General features: G+C 40.5%; 1 protein-coding gene across 8 annotated transcripts in view; it reads left to right on the forward strand.

The window, feature by feature from the left end:
• The window catches only part of RGL1 (ral guanine nucleotide dissociation stimulator like 1), a 270,331-nt gene that overhangs the window by 168,580 nt on the left and 81,136 nt on the right, over positions 1 to 20,615 (forward strand). For 6 of the 8 annotated variants that reach the window (XM_061160903.1, XM_061160907.1, XM_061160904.1 and 3 more), the window contains one exon: positions 15,340 to 15,548. The exons of the other annotated variants lie outside the window; for them this stretch is intronic. In XM_061160903.1, coding sequence (XP_061016886.1) covers positions 15,340 to 15,548 — 209 coding nt within the window. The remainder of the gene's footprint in view (positions 1 to 15,339; positions 15,549 to 20,615) is intronic. 8 annotated transcript variants of the gene reach the window in all.

Below are 20,615 nucleotides of genomic sequence, written 5' to 3' on the forward strand. Positions count from 1 at the left end.
CCACTGTCCTCCGGCTCCTTCTCTCTGGCCATGTCAGCTTCTCTGTCTCCTCCACGGTGCCAGGTTTCTTCCTTCTTTGGGGCATTGGCATGCAGTTCCCTCACCTGAAATGTTCTGTCACCCTCTGCCTGGTGGACACCTCTGACCGCTCTGATCTCTTGTTTCCTTGGTGAAACCTCCCCTGATCACCAGGGTGGAATCTGATCTTACCGTATGTCCTTTTAGCACCTCTCTATGGAGAGCAGTGATCTCTGTTGGCATTAGATCATTAGTTGTTAAATTATCTATTTAATATTTGTCTTCTCTGCTTGAATATTGGCTTCATGTAGATAGAGACATTTTGTGTTCACTTCTATATCTGCAGTATCTTGTAAGATAGTACCTTGAATTTAGTAAGAGCTCACTAAATATTCTGGAATAAATAAATGAACAAAAGTAGGATTTGTGGTAAATATGCACTGCTCTAGACCTCCACTGAAGAAGGTTTAATGTTTGGAGTTGCACGTTAGTCTTGTTATAAAGTGGAAAGCACCCTTAGCATTCTAGATAGAACACGGAGTTAGAACACTTACTTGTTTCAGTAATAAACGCTATAAATTCAGAGGCCTCAAACAGTATTCTTAGTGTTCAAAGCTTAGAACCTGGCATGGGAGAAAGAGGAGGTTTTATTTATGCAAATAAAATCCTTACTTACTTTATAGCATGTCTTCCGTGCAGAAAGGATTGGAAGCTTCATGGTAGTCCAACACCTCCTAAGTAAACTTGCAATGTATTTACACTTACATTATGTAGCTGCTTGATTAGCTTGTGTATTCATTTCCTCAGATACTCCCACTTGAAGTTGTAAGAAGTCAAAACAAGAGCATATTCCCACTGTCTGTTTTCAAAGCAAGCAATTGGTTCGGTGGCATTTACATCTGGTAGAACAATGAGGGCAGTGTCAGTCTCAGAGAATGAGAGATCCTTGTTATGTTATGTGTTCTTGGATTCAGCATCTCAATCTTGATGGGAAAAGAATTCTGAAGGAAAAAACCCCATGACTGCAGTAATTTTTATAATCATGATAACCAAGTATGGAATTAATTGGGGTTCAAAAAAAGCCAATATAGTCATGTTGAGAAATTCACTTCAGTTTTTAACCACTGTGAAGAGATAGAATCAGTAAACTTTGTTTACCTAAAATGTTTAGCTCTGAGGACAGAGTTTTGCAATCTTTAGTCAATCTATGAAGTTTAGTCGGCCTTTCATTCAGATTTTTAAAGAAGTTGCCATTTAATTACAGCATTAATTTGTTTTTCACTCGTTACGACAAACACTTACCAAGCACTTGCTGTGTGTTAGACATTATCCTATACCCCAGGGATATAGTCGTGAACAAGACAGATAAGAACTCTGCTGCTGTAGAATTTATAGGCAGCAAACATGCAAACAATTCAGGGCTATAAAACATTTAACCTAGATAACATGATCTGGCCTGGTGAGGGAAGATGGGTAGTGTGACACCAGACGGATGGTCCAGCAGTTTATCTGAGGAGATAGCACCTGATCAAAAGCAGTGAAGGCCGGGGAAGGACCCACCATAAGATGATCAGACTGAGCAGCATTAGCATGTCAGGTAGAAGGAGCAGATGCAAAAAATCACTAGGTATGAATGAGCTTGCTGTGTTTAAAGAGTTGAAAGAAGACTGGTGTGGCTGGGGCTTAGAGAGGGAAGCAGATGGTTTTGGTGGTGAGGTCAAGGGAGTAGGCAGAAAGGGCCCACAGGGCCCGGTGGAGTCTGCATATTATTCTACCAGTCACGGGAAGCCAGTGGGAGGCTTTAAGCAGGGGAGTGACACGATCTGATTTGTGTCTTTAAAAGATTGCTGGGATTGCCATAAGAACAATTTAAAGAGGCATTTACTTTAGCTGTTTAGCTCAAAGGTGATGACCAAGCATTGTATGCTTTAATTGTATATGGACAGGCTCTTCTTGTATATATATACAGACTTTTTTTTTATTTGACTGAATTTAGAATAATCAAGAAAAAGATTACTTAGGGAACATAATGTCATTGGATAGATTCATTAGATAAACAACTCATTTTTATCTTAAAACCATGTATTTAATATTCTTGAAGCACTTATTGATGTGACTATAAGCTAATTTCTGGAGCTATAAATATGAATATGCCTTTAACCAATTTATGGTCTCGTGGAGGATACCTGTAAGTAAACAAATGCTTACAACATACTATGAAAAGTGTGTTTGGCTGTTATGAATGAAGCAGCTATGAATGTTTCTGTCCATGCTTTCTGGTGGACATAATATTCATATCTTGTAGGAATGAAATTGCTGAGTCATGGGATAGGCATGTTTAGCTTTGGCAGAGACTTGGGACTTTATTCTGAAATTAGGATTTGTTCTTTAGAAAGATGATTTTGGCGACACTAGTCTTAAAGGTCTAAGTTACTTCAGTTGTGTCTGTCTCTTTGCAATCCTATGAATGGTAGCCCACCAGACTCCTCTGTCTGTGAAATTTTCCAGGCAAGGATACTAGAGTAGGTTGCCATTTCCTCCTCCAGGGGATCTTCCTGACCCAGGAATTGAACCTGAATCTCTCATGTCTCCTGCATTGGCAGGCGGGATCTTTACCACTAGCGCCACCTGGGAAGCAAGACTAGAGGCAAGTGAAACCAGTTAAGTGCTTGTTACACATACCCAGTTAAGAAATGAGATCTAAATTAAGGTAAGACAGTGAAGATGGGGGAGAAGAATAGAATGGAGACATATTTAGGGAATGGGAGACATTGGATTTCAGAGGTGAAGGGGAGATAAGTTGGGAATAAAGATAATTTGTAGGTTTAGGACCTGGGTCATGAACAGAGTCAGAAGTTAGAGAAGAGTTGAGATTTTAGAGGAATAAAATGAAAGTTTCTTTTTGGATACATTGAGTCAGAGTTCCAGGTGAACATGTGGTAACCAGAAATTCAGGTCTAGAATTTAGAAGGGAAGTTAAAGTAAGAACTGGAGATAAAGATTTGGGAGTTAGTATAGTATTTGTCAGTTCTAGAAGGTCTTGTAGGTCTTCATGTGTCTTTGTGTTAGTTGCTTAGTTGTGTCTGACTCTTTGCGACCCCATGAACTGTATGTAGTTCATCAGGCTCCTCTGTCCATGGGATTCTCCAGGCAAGAATACTGGATTGGGTTGCCATTTCCTTCTCCAGGGGATATTTCCGACCCAGGGATCGAAGCCATGTCTCTTATGTCTCCTGCACTGGCAGGCAGATTCTTTACCACTGAGCCACCAGGGAAGTCCCACTGAGCTACTAAATACCCTCAAGTGTATTTAGGAAATAACAAAACAATTAAATTAGGAAGAGTTATTCTAGTTCACTGCTGACATAAACAGAGGGCATTAACAAGTATTTGAAAATTAATTTGACCTGGAACCAGAAACTGAATCTAGTTCCATGCCTTCCTTATGGTTGAAGCTCAGAGTTGCAAGAGACTTTTATTCCCATTAGGGCCACTGCTTATTTACACAGGAGAAGGCAGTGGCAACCCACTCCAGTACTCTTGCCTGGAAAATCCCATGGATGGAGGAGCCTGGTGGGCTGCAGTCCATGGGGTCGCTAAGAGTCGGACATGACTGAGTGACTTCACTTTCACTTTTCACTTTCATGCATTGGAGAAGGAAATGGCAACCCACTCCAGCGTTCTTGCCTGGAGAATCCCAGGGACGGGGGAGCCTGGTGGGCTGCCGTCTATGGGGTCGCACAGAGTTGGACGTGACTGAAGCGACTTAGCAGCAGCAGCAGCAGCAAGCTCTACACCTCCTATCCTTCCATGTCACTGAATGAAAAAATTCACATTCATATTATAACCTCTACTGTTAAGTTTTTAGAGTATAGTCCTTGATTTCCTTTATGGATTTCCTTAGCCTCTCATTTGGATTCTTTGCGTAACGGGAGCTCTTTTAATAGCCTTTTTTAACTGACCGACATCAAGAGTGAGTCATGAGCAATGGGAATGTTTTCTTTACCACCAACATGCCTATTTTTTTACATATATTTTTGGCACATTAAAATCTAGTGGACAAAATGGTTCCATTTTCAAAAGTTTCTGTTTGCTTAGGAAAACTGGATCTGCGTTTTTTCCAGGTATTTGTTCTTTCTATCCTCTGCCCTCTCCTCTATATATTTGTAACAAATACTAAATATTTGTATTAAGTGTCAGTATTTACAAAACTGCCACTTTTTTTTCTGGCTATGCCACATAATCAATCATATTGTCAGTTTGCTTTTGTTTTCCTCTCTTTCTAAAAATATAAGGAGATTGTCTCATGACTAGATATATTTATAAGCCTAGCAGGGAGGAAAATTAATAATCTGGAAATCAGATTATTTATGAGTATTCCTCCCTCCCTCTGGGATCCTACCCTGTATTATCCAGTCACTTCTCATGCAACTTACTGACCTTGTTCTCCTGGCTTGTTTTGAGCCCTTGAATAAAGTCCTTCATCTTTCTTAGACTTAATTTACTTATTTAAGAAACTATAATAATGAGGGGGGAGTTTTGTTTTCCTCCAAAGAGGGTATTTAATACAAAAACACTTTTTTTTCCATCTTTAGGTGTTAAAGATTTCAGTCAATGTCAGAAACTAAGAGGGATAATATCAAGAATATCTGATGTATTAAGACCTAATTTTGGTGAAAGTTATTGGGGTAGGGAAGGAAAGTGAACACAGAAGGATTTTAGTGTTGCACAGATATAAGTTGGTGCAAAAGTAACTGCTGTTTTGCCTTATTGAACTTTGCCATTTGATATTGGAACACATTCTTAAATAAATGTAGTTAAGTTAGACATCATTTTAATGTGCATTTCTTGCTTTATGTTTTTCAGTCATGAATTATTACTTGCTGTTTATATGTATTTTAGACTATGGAAATGATGTTAGACAAAAAGCACATTTGAGCGATTTTCTTATTTTCTTATGAGTCATAAAGCAGCAGAGACAACTTGCAACATCAACATCACATTTGGCCCAGAAACTGCTAATGAATGCACAGTGCAGTGGTGGTTCAAGAAGTTTTGCAAGGGAGACAAGAGACTTGAAGATGAGGAGTGCAGTAGCCAGCCATCAGAAGTTGACAGTGACCAGCTGAGAGCATCACTGAAGCTGATCCTCTCACAGCTACATGAGAAGTTGGGCAAGAACTCAGCGTTGACCATCCTGCAGTCCTTTGGCCTTAGAAGCAAATTGAAAAAGTGAAAAAGCTTGATAAGTGAATGCCTGATGAACTGATCCCAAATCAAAAAAATTGTTGTTTTGGAGTGTTCTCTTCTCTTTTGCTACACAACAGTGAACCGTTGCTCGATCAGACAGTGATATGCTACGGAAAGTGGATTTTATATAACCAGCGATGACCAGCTCAGTGGTTGGACCGAGAAGAAGCTCCAAAGCACTTCCCAAAGCCAAACTTGCACTAAAAAAAGGTCATGGTCACTGTTTGGTGGTCTACTGCTAGTCTGATCCACTACGGCTTTCTGAATCGTGGTGAAACCATTATGTCTGAGAAGTACACTCAGCAAATGGATGTTGCTAAGTCCCGACTCTGTGTGACCCCATAGACAGCAGCCCACCAGGCTCCCCCGTCCCTGGGATTCTCCAGGCAAGAACACTGGAGTGGGTTGCCATTTCCTTCTCCAATGCATGAAAGTGAAAAGTGAAAGTGAAGTCGCTCAGTCGTGTCCGACTCCTAGCAACCCCATGGACTGTAGCCTACCAGGCTTCTCCATCCATGGGATTTTCCAGGCAAGAGTACTGGAGTGGGTTGCCATTGCCTTCTCCAAGCAAATTGTTGAGATGCTCTGAAAATGGCAACGCCTGCAGCCGGCATTGATCAACAGAAAGGGCCCAGTTCTTTTCCACAACAATGCTTGACTGCACGTCACATAACCAATACTTCAAAAGTTGAATGAATTAAGCTACAAAGTTTTGCCTTATCCACCATATTCACCTGACCTCTGGTCAAGCATCTCAACTACTTTTGGAAGGGAAAATGCTTCCGCAACCAGCAGGACACAGAATATGCTTTCCAAGAGTTCATCAAATCCCAAAGCATGGATTTTTTTTTTTTTTTTTTTTGCACAGGAATAAGCAAACTTATTTCTCGTTGGCAAAAATGTGTTGATTGTAACAGTTCCTATTTTGATTAATAAAGTTGTGAGCCTAGTTATAACAATTTACAACTCAGGGACTGACACTGCAATTATTTTGCACCAGCCTATATAGGTGGTGTTGGTGGTAAAGAACTCTCCGCCAATGCAGGAGACATAAGAGACTCGGGTTTGATCCCTGAGTCGGGAAGATCCCCTGGAGGAGGACATGGCAACCCACTCCAGTATTCTTGCCTGTAGGATCCCATGGACCGAAGAGCCTGGTGGGCTTGGGTCACACAGAGTCAGACATGACTGAGTGACTTGGCACAGCACAGCACACAGCGTACGAGATTTTATATGTAGAGTCCTGAATAGTTCTTGTAACCATTCAGCACACCTTCATTTTCTAATTTTATTTCTTACAACAGTCCTATGAAGTATGGAGATTCTGGGCTATTGAGTGACCTTAGGTGTACACATAAGGAGACTGAATCCACAATACTGTGTCACTTTGCATGTTAATGCATCACTCTGTAATAGAAAGACATGGCATGCTAAATCACTTCAGTCGTGTCCGACTCTTTGCAACCCCATGTACCACAGCGCCCCAGGCTCCTCTGTCCTTGGGATTCTCCAGGCAAGAATACTGGAGCGGGTTGCTGTGTCCTCCTCCAGGGGAGCTTCCCAAACTAGGGATCGAACCTGCGTTTCTTACGTGTCCTGCTTTGTCAGGCAGGACCTTTACCACTAGCGCCAACTGGGGAGCCCAATGGAAAGACAGGGCTGGTTTTATATCCAGACTCTGTCAGTTACACTAATCGACTGACTAAAGTTGGATGAGACCCCTCACTTCTCCAAACCTCAGGGTCCTCAAGTCAGGGTCCTCAGAGTTGGACACAACTGAGTGACTAACAGTTAGTTAAGAGATTGCTTAATGTGATCTACAGAAGAATTAAATTAATGACTTAGTTGGGAAACTTCAGGCAGCTGCCACCTTCTGCTCCCCCAGAGACTGGAAAAGGAACACTTCACATCTCACCAGGAGATGAAGCACCGTGGAACTGTCCGTGGGATTTATGGCGGTCTGGGAAAGCTTCTGGGCTGTGAGGAAGTGTTTCCATTCAGAACAGGCTTCATTCACAGGGAATATTGGGTCACACAGAAGCTCACTACCCCCTGCTGACCTTTCCAGACAGAGATTGGCCAGACTGCACAGAAACAGAATGAATTCCAGAAGGCCAGGGCCCCTGTTAACCTGTGACCTCAGAATACGAGGACCTTGGGCATCTGAGGTCTGAAAGTGTGAGGAAGGAGTTGTGAATTTCGCAGGTTCACTCTGGACACAAAAGCCTGTGTAACGATCTGTGATGTAATTTGGCACATGCTGCAGTGACTATTTTAGTTCAAACCTCCCTCCCCGCTGTAACTCTAATTCCTTGAACTTCTCAAAACAGCATGTGATTTCTTTACTTCGCAAAGTCTTTGACCAAGACATTGAAGCTTTAAGTTATTGCCTTAGGTCCCAAAGTAAATTGGCCTCAGAGATCAAAATAGAAGCCAGGTTAACTCACAACCTCTTCATTAGCATCCTGAGCTTCAAGCAGCAAAGAAAGTGAAATTATTTTACTTGAAAAACGTAGTCAGCACACTCCCTTGAATCCACTTAGTTTTTGAATCTGTACTGGAGTGGATTGCCATTTCCTTCACCAGGGGATCTTCCCAACCCAGGGATCGAATCCAAGTCTCCCACACTGCAGGCAAATGGTTTACTCTCTGAGCACCAGGGAAGCCCATCTGCCTCCTTAAAGATTCCTTAAATCCTTAAAGGAAGACAGCAGTGGGCGTTTGCGTCAGAGAAGATCCAGTCTGTTATGGGTTAACACCGGGTGGAAGAGATTCACAGCCAGGAGGATGACCATTTTTTATGGGGATGGAAAACACAACTTCCTGTTTCCCCTCAGAGAGTTCCTGGACTCTATGGGGTGATCTAGGAAACCCCGCGGAGACAGGATGGCGGAAGGGTCTGAGATTTCTGTCGGATAAAACACTGGTCCTTGTTTGTTATTACAGCTCTCAGCATTTTCCTGAGGATGCAGTGTACTCATCATAGAAATCTGACCACATTCTAACGTGTGGCTTCAAGTGAAGTCAACTCTTGGGGATCTTGTAATTTTTTTTTTTGAGAGCATATTAATTTGTCAGGTGCATACTCCTCCACCTCTTCTCCCTTCACATTTCTGCTTTTTTCTTAGTTCAGAGGCATAATTTTCTATCCTCTATGAGGTCAGCCTTGATTGGAGAGGTCACAGAAAGACAAAAATGTTCTATGGATGTGAAGTCTCTCCTGAATTTACCATTGGCATAATCTGAGAGGGAGTCCTAGGTAGTGGTGCGCTGATAAATTACCTCTTCAGACTCAAAGCCCCGACTTGTAGCTAGTTTGCCAGTTTCCATGGTGTAGCTGTTTCCACCATGGCCAGATTCACAATACCAACATGATGTCATGGAACATGGGACTGAGGAATGTGTACAATCAGCTCCTGCAAGCAGGACAGGCTAGCTCCAGCACGCTGCTGGCTAGACCTCGATAGGTTTGCGTAATTAGATGGAAGGTGCATGCATTGGCATATGTGGGTCTGGCAGTGGTTTTTCTCCTGGGTTCTCTGCCCAGAAGTGCTACCGCAGATCAGGTGAGTGTAAACTTGCCACATGTGCAGGTGCATCTTTTAGTCCTGGACATCGTTGCTTTTGGAACCCTCTTAATTTGGGTGTTCTTCCAGAGGCTGTCCTCCACCCTGGATTCTTTTTGTTCTACACACTCTGCCTGGAGAGTGAAGTGGGTTTAATTGTTGTAACTTGTCCCTGTTGTTCAGTCGCTAAGTAGCGTCTGATTCTTTGCCACCCCACAGACTGCAGCACGGCAGGCTTCCCTGTCCTTTACCATCTCTTGGACTTTGCTCAAACTCGTGTCCATTGAGTCAGTGATGCCATCCAACCATCTTGTCCTCTGTCATCCCCTTCTCCTCTTGCCTTCAATTTTTTTCAGCATCAGGATCTCTTCTAATGAGTCGACTCTTTACATCAGGTGGCCAAAGTATTGGAGCTTCAGCTCCAGCATCAGTCCTTCCAATGAATATTCAGGGTTGATTTCCTGTAGGATTGACTGGTTTGATCTTGCAGTTCAAGGGACTCTCAAGAGTCTTCTCGAGTACCATAATTTGAAAGCATCAATTCTTCGGCTCTCAACCTTCTTTATGGTCCAACTCTCACATCCGTACATGACTACTGGAAAAACCATAGCTTTGACTGTACAGACCTCTGTTGGCAAAATGATGTCTCTGCTTTTTAATACGCTGTCTGGGTTTTTCATAGCTTTTCTTCCAAGGGGAAAGCGTCTTTTAATTTTGTGGCTGCAGTCACAGCTCTTACATATTTCCATCTTAGACCTCCTTACCCAGCTCTTGGATTCTGACTGCCTATTGGGCTGTATACCATTGGGAAATCCCAACAATACTTCAAATTTTACATTTTTTTTTTCTTTCTTGGCCATAGCACATGGCATGCAGGATCTCAGTTCCCCAACCAGGGATCAAACCTACACCCCCTGCAGTGGAAGTGCAGTGTGTTAACCACTGGCCCACCAGGAAATTGCCAGGTTTTATATTTCTAAAGTGGAATTCAGTGCAGTGCCTCTGCCCCACGGAAGACTGACTTCCCCTTCTCAGTTTCTTTTCTTGTGGGTGGTATCCTTTTCTTTCCAGTCACTTTCAGATGTTGCCTCTACGTACAGTCCCTCTTGGTTCTTTCATGCTATTTGCATGTCTGCCCACCATTTTACTTGCGTTGCATTGTAATGGTTTCTCTGTGTCCATTTTCTCTATCATATTGAACATCCTGGGTGTTAGAACTGCATGCTATTTGCCTTTGTATCTCTGCTGTCTTGCACAGTGCCTGACACGTAGTACCATTTACTCAACATGTGGCTGAATAAGTAGATGAATAAATGAGAGATCCATTCTGTACCCTTTGTATGTATATGACATAGAGTTGCCAGACTTAGAAACTAAAAAAGTACAGGATGCCAGGTTAGTTTGGAAATTCAGATAAACAACAAGTAGTTTTTTCAGTATGTTGTTGCTGCTGTTCAGTTGCCAAGTTGTGTCTGACTCTCTGCATGAGTAGGTCCTAAATACTGCAGGTAACATTTATGTTCACAAAATTATTCAATTATTTATTACTTTTTCTCTAAAATTAAAATTTAGCTGGGCATTCTGGCAACCCTAACCTAGCAAAAACAATGTTAGCTGACACCCAGAACAGAAGTTCACGCAACACAGAAGCTCACACTGAGCTTGCCATCACATGCCTTAGGGTGTTGTATGGACTCTGCCTTACATCTCTGAATGTCCTATGTGTAAATAGTTCTCTTTACTCAGATGCACTGGGCTGCTCCATAACGTTGTGCTTTATGCCATTACATACACATAGTTGTCCTTTGCGTGGCAAGCATATTTAATCTCTGCTTGTTTAGGCAATGTGGACAAATGATCAGAGTTTGTGAGTCATCTTATGATATTTCTTATGCTGTGGTGGTTTCTTATTGTTTCTGGGCAGTGGTTTCAGGGCATTTGAATAGGGGATATAAAACGGACCTTTGGTGTTCTAAGATGAATGTACAGAGAGGAACATGCTATTAAAGTCCTGTAAAACCTTGGCTCTGGGTTTTAGATTTTCTTAGGGAGTTATGACTGGAAGAGTTCTCACTATTTACATTTTTGCTCGTGCCAGGATGCCCGAGAACTGATGTACTAAAGATTAAGCATGGCTTGGAGAAAGACTTAATACTGTCTCCAGTCTAATGAGGTTGTTTACTTAACACGTTCCCTGTTAAAGTATCAGATGACTAAAGGATTATTTTGATTGAAGGGATTTTTTTTTTTTTAAATTAAAAACACCCAAGTTGTGAACAGTTTATGTTTTAGGAGGCAGAAGTCATTTCTCAATGACTGGAAACACAGTTGAAATATGGCACATTTCATCTCTCACATTCTTTCTCCTGTCCCCCTTATGTCAAAATTGGTAATTATAGAAATTCCATGGCTAGGACAGTTGGGCAGGGTTTTAGATATTTACCCCATAGGAGTCAGGCATATTCTCTGAGGAAATGCTGAGTTCTAATGGCAGACGGATTGGCCAAAAAACAATCATGAAACATTTTTGTGGCCTCAGTATCGTGATCTTGTCAGTAAAGCGATGGTCTCTGATTAAATCCAGATTGGGCTGTTTCCTGTTAGCGTGCTAACCCAGAGGGCAGGCTCAGCCCTCCATGTCTTGCTCTCTAAGTCTGAGTTATTAAACACTTGTCTGCCAAGACTTTCCTCACTGCCTCTCCCCACTATTCTTTTAAACTAGAATTTGAAGATGTTGAGTTATCACAAACAAAAACAGACCCTAAAGTCTCTTAAAAGGGTCATGTCGCTCTTAAAACATTTTAGCTTTTCCAGTCTACCCATAGGTGTAGGATATTTCTGTGTGTTTCAGTTTTGTATAACTTTATTTCAATTCCAGTAACAAGCAGATAATTACAAAATTTTTATCTCATAAAAATGTACTTTATTTGTTCTTGTGTGCATGCTCAGTCGTGTCTGAGTCTTAGCAAACTCTGTAGCCCTCCAGGCTCCTCTGTCCCTGGAGTCTTCCAGGCAAGGATACTGGAGTGGGTTGCCATTTCCTACTCCAGGGGATCTTCCTGACCCAGAGATTGAACTTGTGTCCTCTGCATTGGCGGGCATATTCTTTTACCACTGTGTCACTTGGGAAGCCTGTACTTAATTTGAATATTGGCAAATTAAAGCTCACTTCAAAAATCTGGGCTTCCCCTTGCTAGTGAAGAGATATTAGGATACTTAGCAACCGTGCAGAAAATAAGATTGAGCAAGTGCTCTGACACTGACATGTATTGTTATTTTTTGTGAGAACGACTTTAGGCATCAGAGAAATTCCTGTACTTCATTTTATGCTATTGCCGTTGATGCTCATTTGTTGCAATTAGAGAATAACTTTTAAAATCTAAATATTCAAAATATTCTATTAGCCATTCCGTTAGCTCAGTCATGGTTCTTCCTAATGTACAGATGCAAACACTGAGGAACAGAAGCCATTAAAGGCATTTATGGGGATCAGGCATGTGTGTTGAGATTTTCTTCACAGTAGAAGGAGTGAAAGGAAGCGACTGGGTTAATGAATAACATGAATCCATTTCCAAGGGAGAGCATTGGCTTCCTGCCAAATCTGCTTTCTGGCAGGAAAAGGGACCCACTTCATCAGGGTCTTTGACAAGCATTTTTCTCTGTGTTTGAATTTTTGGCCACATCACTGCTTAGGGAAAAATTAGTTCGCTTAAACAGTTACTACTTTTAATAAAAGATTTAGCTTTAAAGTGGAGTTTGCATTGTAAAATACGTATCATCAAATTACAAAATTTATTGGTAAGGGAACCCTGACATTGTCTGTCACAAGGTAAGGAAGCTTGGTTTAGAATTAGAGCTTGAATATCCGTAGAAACTGAAAAGCCATTCCTTTTATTGTTGTTGTTAACATTTGCCCTTGAGGTGTATTTTTTAACTTCTGCTTTTTAAGTGATAATTATCTTGATCAGATCTTTTGAGGTGACAAAGTGAAAAAACACAAAATATCCCTAAATTTTGGTGGTATTAAGAAAGAGATCAAAGGAATATAGATGTTTGAAGGTAAAAGTTAATTTTATAATGTCTTGGTTTTTTTTTTTTTTTAAGTGAAAAGTGGCAAATGTGAATTAAGTTTCAACTGCATCACAGTGACGTAATAAGCTAACATTTTCCAAAATATGTTCATCCTAATATTCTGCAGGGTGCTCTGAGACCAAAGGGAAATCCATTAGGAGATGTCAGATACCATATCCTTCTTTGGGGTTTCATAGAATGTTAGCATATTAAATACTGTAAGAAATTCTATGGAAAAGAAATAGATTGGGCTTTGTTTAACTCCATAGTTCCCAAATTTTGAATGCAGGGTGTTTTGTTTTGAAACTAGTATTTTACAGCACACGTTTAGGCCAACACTGTACCAAGTAATTAAATATGTAATTAGACATTGAAACCATGTATCTTCTTCATTGATTGTTTCTAGTTAAAGTTAACTGAAGCTCTTGGAAGACAGATGGATATTATCAGGCTTGTTCTAAAACTGCTTATAGAGTGATAATGAATAATTATAAGGCTATGATCTGAGTCCATTTGGTAGTTTGGCCTGAGTCAGAGCCCTTTCCTTTGTAAACTAAAAGTATCTTTTGAAAATTAAATGAAGAAATCAAGGCACCCCCCGCATATGCTAGAGTCTTACGATTAATTCCTGCCGGCAGTTAGCCATGATGACATTAAGCTGTTCTAAGCCCTTTCTAAAAGTGATGGCCTTTACTTTGGTTTTGCGGAAAGCAATCTTGCCTGCTAATTTCCTTCCAGCGGTTTAACTTTTGACAGGACAGGTGAAGAAATAGCAAACATGTGACTTTGTAAGCACAATGTCATCATTTAGAGTTTTCAGTTCTCTCTTTTTTGCTCCCCTTTAATTGTCACGTGTCTGATTATTTCAATTTAGGAAAATCTGATATAAAACAATCCACACTTAAAATTGAGAGACATTGCCTGGCGATTGTCTGTGTCACTTGGAATGATTCTATGCTTTAGAACAAGTTCCTTTCTATAGGTCATCTTCCACTATGCCTATGAAGGACAGGTTGAACTCTGAAAATTGCATCACTATATAATTTGTTCAGCACAGATTTATTGTAGAATATAAGGCACACTTGGATTTTTCTTCAGTTTATTTCTCTTCCCCTATACTCAGTTTTAAAGCTTTACAGATTTTTATCACTAATCAGTTTTTAATGTGTTGTGGTTTATGTCTCCAAGGGGCAGTTATACCTAGCAATACTATTCACAGTCACTTCTTTCTCATGTGGTAGCTACTTTTCACAGGGAAGTATTTTCTCTTTGTTGTTGTTGTTCAGTCACCAACTGGTGTCTGACTTTTTGTGACCCCCATGGACCACTGCATGCCAGGCTTCCATGTCCCTCACCATCTCCCAGAGTTTGCCCAAGTTCGTGTCCATTGAATCAGTGGTACTATCCAACCGTCTCATCCTCTGTCACCCTCTTCTCTCTTGACCTCAATCTTTCCCAGCATCAGGGATTTTCTAGTGAGTCAGCTGTTGACATCAAGTGGCCAAAATGTTGGAGCTTCAGCTTCAGCATCAGTCCTTCCAATGAGCATTCGGGGTTGATTTCCTTTAGGATTGACTGGTTTGATCTCCTTGCTGTCCAAGGGACTCTCAAGAGTCTTCTCCAGCACCACCATTCAAAAGCATCGATTCTTCAGCACTCTGTCTTCTTTATGGTCCAGCTCTCACATCCATACATGACTACTGTACTGTACATTGCTAGTCTCCAAAAGGCAGGGGTCATGCACCTACCTACCCTTTCTGTTACTCATCCAAGATTAGCTGAGGCCTGCTTGGTACAACTGCTGCTCAGCCAACTCTGTTGATTAATGATGATATTGAATGTGTTTTGCCTTCCATGGACCAAAGAACAGCAGATCATGATCAGATTTCCCTAGATGTCTGTGGAGAACATACTCCTCCCATGGCTGATTTTTTTTTTCTCTCCAAACTATCAACATACTGTCATCTGGCTCACACAAATCTAAAGATTTAATAAGCAGCTCTCCAAAGTCAGTAGGATCAGTGCCAGCACCCCATCGTAGGAGCTGTCTTTGAAAATGAGTTTGAAAGCTTAACTGTGGAACAATGAAAAGGGAATGATTGATAGCATTTGCTAAACTTGATCCCGGAGTCATAAGAAAACATTCTTGATGGAATATGCCAGCAACGTAGTTCTTGATAGGGAAGTGAGCAGAAGCAAATGATGAAGTAATCCCTCTGTGGGATCACAAGCAGGTGCCACCCCGGTACCCCGACCCATCCCACGCTACTGCACTCACAGGTGAGAGGAGTGAAGTCAGCCTTTCCTGACTGGTGGGGAAGTTAAATTAAGAGCAGGGGAAAGCATGACGGGCCACGCTTCAACCAGTTCAGTGTTCTCACTCTTAGTTTAGGGAGTCGTTTCTCCTGATCATAATCTTGAGTTTATCATACAGGTTGAAGGGGACCAGCTGCCTCCGGGACACACAGTCAGTCAGTATGAGACGTGTAAGATCAGGACCATAAAAGCTGGCACCTTAGAGAAGCTCGTGGAGAACCTGCTGACGGCTTTTGGGGACAATGACTTTACATATATCAGCATCTTCCTGTCGACATACAGAGGCTTTGCCTCCACTAAAGAAGTGCTGGAGCTGCTGCTGGACAGGTAAGAATCTGAAGGGGTGTGCGAGGTGACCGAAATGTCAGGCTGTTTGCAGAGTGAAGGCATGAAGTTCTTTTTCTTTTTTAAAAACTTTATTTTAATTGGAAGGTAATTACTTTACCATACTGTGGTGGCCTCTGCCATACCTCAGCGTGAATCTGCCACACATCAGCCTGAATCTGCCACACATCAGCCTGAATCGAGCATAGGCATATGTGTGTCCCTTCTATCCTGAACCCCGCTCCCACCATGTTCCCCATCCCACCCCTCCAGGCTGTCACAGGGCGCCGGCTTTGGGTGCCCTGCGTCATACATCAGATTTCCACTGGCTCTCTATTTTACATATGGTAATGTATATGTTTCAGTGCTGTTCTGGTAAATCATCCCACCCTCTCCTCCTCCCATTGTGTCCAAAAGTCCTCCCCGATTAGGTAGATAGCAGATGTGAATATTTTAAAAATAGAAGTAATTCATGTATATAGTAAAAAAGTTCAAATGATTCAGAAAATTCTGAAAAAAAAAAAGTATAAAAATAAAACACAAAAATTTCTGTTTACCTAGGTCCCATTCTCAGGCCCATTCTTCCTACGTAATAACTGTAAACTCTTCCTTTGGTATTATTCTCAAGCTTTTCTTGGTGTATATAAATGTATGTTTATATATTTGTATTTATATATGATATTTATATATATTTATAGTATGAATAGAACCACAGTACACAGTGTATTCTGCAGCTTTCTTTTTTTACTTATCTGTATCTTGGAGATTTTGTTTATACTCAGTAAAGTCTTTAACATATATAAAGAGTTTAGAACAGTGGCTGGGATATTGAAAGCTCAAGAAACATAAGTTATTGTTATTTTAAAGTCAGTACGTTTAGGTAGATACTGTGTTCTTTTTAGTGACTTTACGATATTTTTTGGATAGAATGTTCTGTGTGTGTGCCCAATCAGTTGTATCCAACTCTTTGTGATGCCATGGACTGCAGCCACCAGGCTCCTCCATTCTTGGAATCTAACAGGCAGGAATACTGGAGTGGGTTGCCATCTCCTCCTCCAGGGCATCTTCCTGACCCAGGGATAGAACCGGTGTCTCCTGCATTGGCAGGTGAATTCTTTACTACTGAGACACCTGGGAAGTCCTATGGATTTACAGTTAAGCTCTCTCTAGTTTAGTTTGTTTTTAAGCTTTTGAGCAGTGCTGCAAAGAGTGACTATGAGTATATATTTCCTAAGTATAAACACTTGTCTGAGAATTCTATAGGATAATTTCACAGAAGAGTGACTTGGTGGGTCAAAATATATAAGCATTTAAAAAATATATATTTTTCTTTATTTATTTGGCTGCACTGGGTCTTAGTAGGGCTTCCCTGGTGGTCAGATGGTAGAGAATCTGCCTGTGATGCAGGAGACTTGGGTTTGATCTCTGGGTTGGGAAGATCCCCCGGAGAAGGGAATGGCAACCTACTCCAGTATTCTTGCCTGGGAAATCCCATAGACAGAGGAGCCTTAGTAAGGCACTCCAAATCTTTAATCTTCATTGCACCATGCAAGATCTTTTTTAGTTGTAGCATGGGAGATCTAGTTCCCTGATAGGGATCGAATCCACGACCCCTGCATTGGCAGCCCGGAGTCTTAGCCACCGGACCATGAGGGAAGTCCCCAAAATATATAAGCACTTTGAAATGTGAACGATGTTGCTAGATTGCCCTTCCGAAAGTTGTGCCAACCACTCTCCTGTCCACAGAGAATGAGTGTCGCTTTGGTTTCCCTGTACTCTGGCCAACTGTGAGTAGTATTTTCATCTTCATCATTGAAACCATCTCTACTGTCATCTGTCTGTTGGAAAGGAGCTCATTGTTTTTATATTTATGTTTCTTAACATTTATGAGTGAGGTTTAGCATGTTTTGAAGCACTTATTGGTCATTTGTGGGTTTTTTTTTAATGAACTCTATTTTCATATCTTTTATTTATTTTTATTTTGGATTATTGTTACCTAATTATTGATCATCTAATTATAACTCTTTGTCTAATAACAAAGTTAGGTTTCTTAAAATATGTGTGTACATATATATGTGTGTGTGTGTGTGTGTGTGTGTGTGTGTGTGTATATATATATTTTTTTTTTTTTTGTCCGAGTTGCACAGCATGTGAGATCTTAGTTCCCCAACCAGGGATCATACATACCCATGCCTCCTGCACTGGCAGCTTGGAGTCTTAACCACTGGACCACTAGGGAGGCCCCCAAATTTTTTGCTTATATTTGTTGGAAATATATTTTTTTCTACTTTGTTCTTTGGTTTTAAAAGTTGTTTATAAACATTCTTCTTATGAAGACATTAAAAAAATTTTTTATGCAGTCATTTATCAGTCTTAAGAAAGGCCTTTAATAATCTAATTCTGTTACAATGTGAATAAGGTATTGATAACAGTGAGTTTTTCTCAAGATATTTTCTTCCTAGATACATATAGAGTGAAATCACTCGGATCAGTGGATGTTCTTATGTTCACATTCAGGAACATCCACAAAATGTCTTAACTGGATCAGTGCATAATAAAGCCTAGAGAGCTTTGGACTTTGACATCAGTGGGAAGTTCTGTAGGTTTTTTTACACAGCAGTAATTAACATATTAAGCATGATGTATAAACCTGTGGGATTAGTGAGTCATTTCTTTCATAGTCTCATAGTTGTTAGCCTCACACCTATAAATAGAACCTGAAGAATTATATGCATTTTCTTTCCTCTGTTCTGTATTTATAAAGAGGATGCAGTATGCTAACTGTTGGCAGGCAGTATAAGGAAATAGGTCAACACATCAAAAACTCCTACAAGTTTTCTTTGGAACTGGTAACCTCTACTGCTTATGGGGTAACTCCACTGATAATAGACCACAGATGTCTATTGTCCATGAAGGAGTGCACATGAATTCCAGCTGCTCATCATAAATAGTGGACGTAACACACAGGAACTAGAGTGTTTAGTCTATGACTCATGTACATCCAGCTTTTATGTGATGATTTTTAAAAATCTTCTGTTTGTTTTCCTGTCTTAGTGGGTAGACATTTTTGGATTGTTAAAATATTATGACAATTGTTAAATAACAGAATCAACATGAATTGAAATTACATTTAATTCAAACTATCATTTAAGGTATAACCGAATGAAGAGTTAAGATATATCTTGAACCATTTAGGTGGGCCAAGGCTTGACCTTGAATTTAATCTCATAGTCAGATCTTTTGATTCTGACATGAGTGGAATCAACACGTACTGAAATGTCTTTAAAATACCCTGTGCTCTGCAAGACACCATATGGACGAAGCAGAAATAGGAGACTTGGTAAGTTCTCACCCTTGTGATGAATTTACTGTGAAGTTGCTGGTGTTTAACCTCTAGGGCCCTTCACTGGGAGTACCCTCTTCATAATTGATATTCATAATTTTATATTCTTTTCTTTAGAGAAAACCCCTCAAATGACATAAGGTAGCCCTGCAAAACATGGATCCACCCTGACAACTTAATATTTTTACCGCAAAAGATACTTAGAAAACAAGTAGACAACTGCATAAGATGGTATGGATCCACCCTGACAACTTAATATTTTACCGCAAAAGATACTTAGAAAACAAGTAGACAACTGCATAAGATGGTATAAAAATGAAGCTCTAACATGTTCTACAGAAGTTGAGAGAAATATATCCTACTTATTTTGCTTGCTCTGCAGACTTTGGATTTGTCCATATATATATATATACAGACTTCATGAGTGTTTCTTCCTCACTCTATTTCCTACTCACTCATATCCTATGGCCAAATGTTAATCTCTGATTTTAACCAAAATGCAGATTCTGCGAGACATTGGAATCTTAAATTGGTTGTTGGGGATTTTAATGTCTGTAATTTGGAGGTAAGCAACTAAGTTGCATGTGTTTACCTTTTCTGAAGATAAGCTGAATAAACTGTTTTCTTATTAGTAAATTGTGGTCAACTTGTTTATGGGTCTCTGATGTTCTGCTTTGTTTTTTTAAAAATGATTTCTCTTGGATTCTTAATAGCAGATTACTTATCCTTTGTGAAATTAACACTGAGAAGTTATTATAGGATGTGCTAATCCTAACCAGTCCAGAATGGATTGAAGGCAGATGCTGCGGTATTTATTTCCCTCCAGAGAAAAACGTATTTGAAACCAAACTGATTTTTCTTAAGACTTCCAGTCATGTGACTTTTATCATATGGAACTGTTTGCTTTCTGTGATTTAAAAATACTTGTGGTAGTTGTTTTGTTTCATTCTACTAATACGAGGCTTTGTGATTGACCAGTGGACAGTGGTTTGCAGTCATATATGGCTAATTCCTTGTGTGTGCCTTATCGCTTCCTTGGGGGTGATCAGCAGTTAACAAGAAATCCTGTTTTCTGTGCTTCTCACTGTGGCTAAGAGTTAATTCTAAGGCTCATTGGCTTCCTTTTAACCTAAGAAAGTTTTTTAGTGTGGTTTAGCTGTTTGTGTTTGGGCTCTGTGGCTCAGATGGTAAAGATTCTTCTTTCAGTGCAGGAGACATGGGTTCAGTTCCTGGGTTGGGAAGATCCCCTAGAGGAGGAAATGGCAACCCACTCCAGTGTTCTTGCCTGGAGAATCCCATGGACAGAGGAGCCTGGTGGGCTACAGTCCGTGAGGTCACAAAGAGTTGCACATGACTGAGCGACTAATACCTTTACTTTCACTTCAACTTTAAACGTGCATTTCACTTAAAAATATGTTTTCTTCCCACCATACCATTAAAAAAAAGTAAGTTAAATACTACTGAAAACACCCAACCTCAAATTTAGGGAGAAACCTACTTCAGATAGTGATCCTCACTGAGAACCATGAAATGTCTATACAAACATCTAGATTTTCTTCAAACAGCTATCACATTTGCTACTTTTAGGTTCTTTCTTGGTCATTCTTTCTTTCTCTGATATCAGAAATGAGCAGACTGCTAAGGACAAGAGAAATGGGGTGAATTAGGTCTCCAGAAACTTTTGCTAAGCCACTAATGGCACTCAGGTCACAGTTTGAAAAGGATTG

Source organism: Dama dama, chromosome 14, assembly GCF_033118175.1.
Source record: "Dama dama isolate Ldn47 chromosome 14, ASM3311817v1, whole genome shotgun sequence".
NCBI lineage: Eukaryota > Metazoa > Chordata > Mammalia > Artiodactyla > Cervidae > Dama > Dama dama.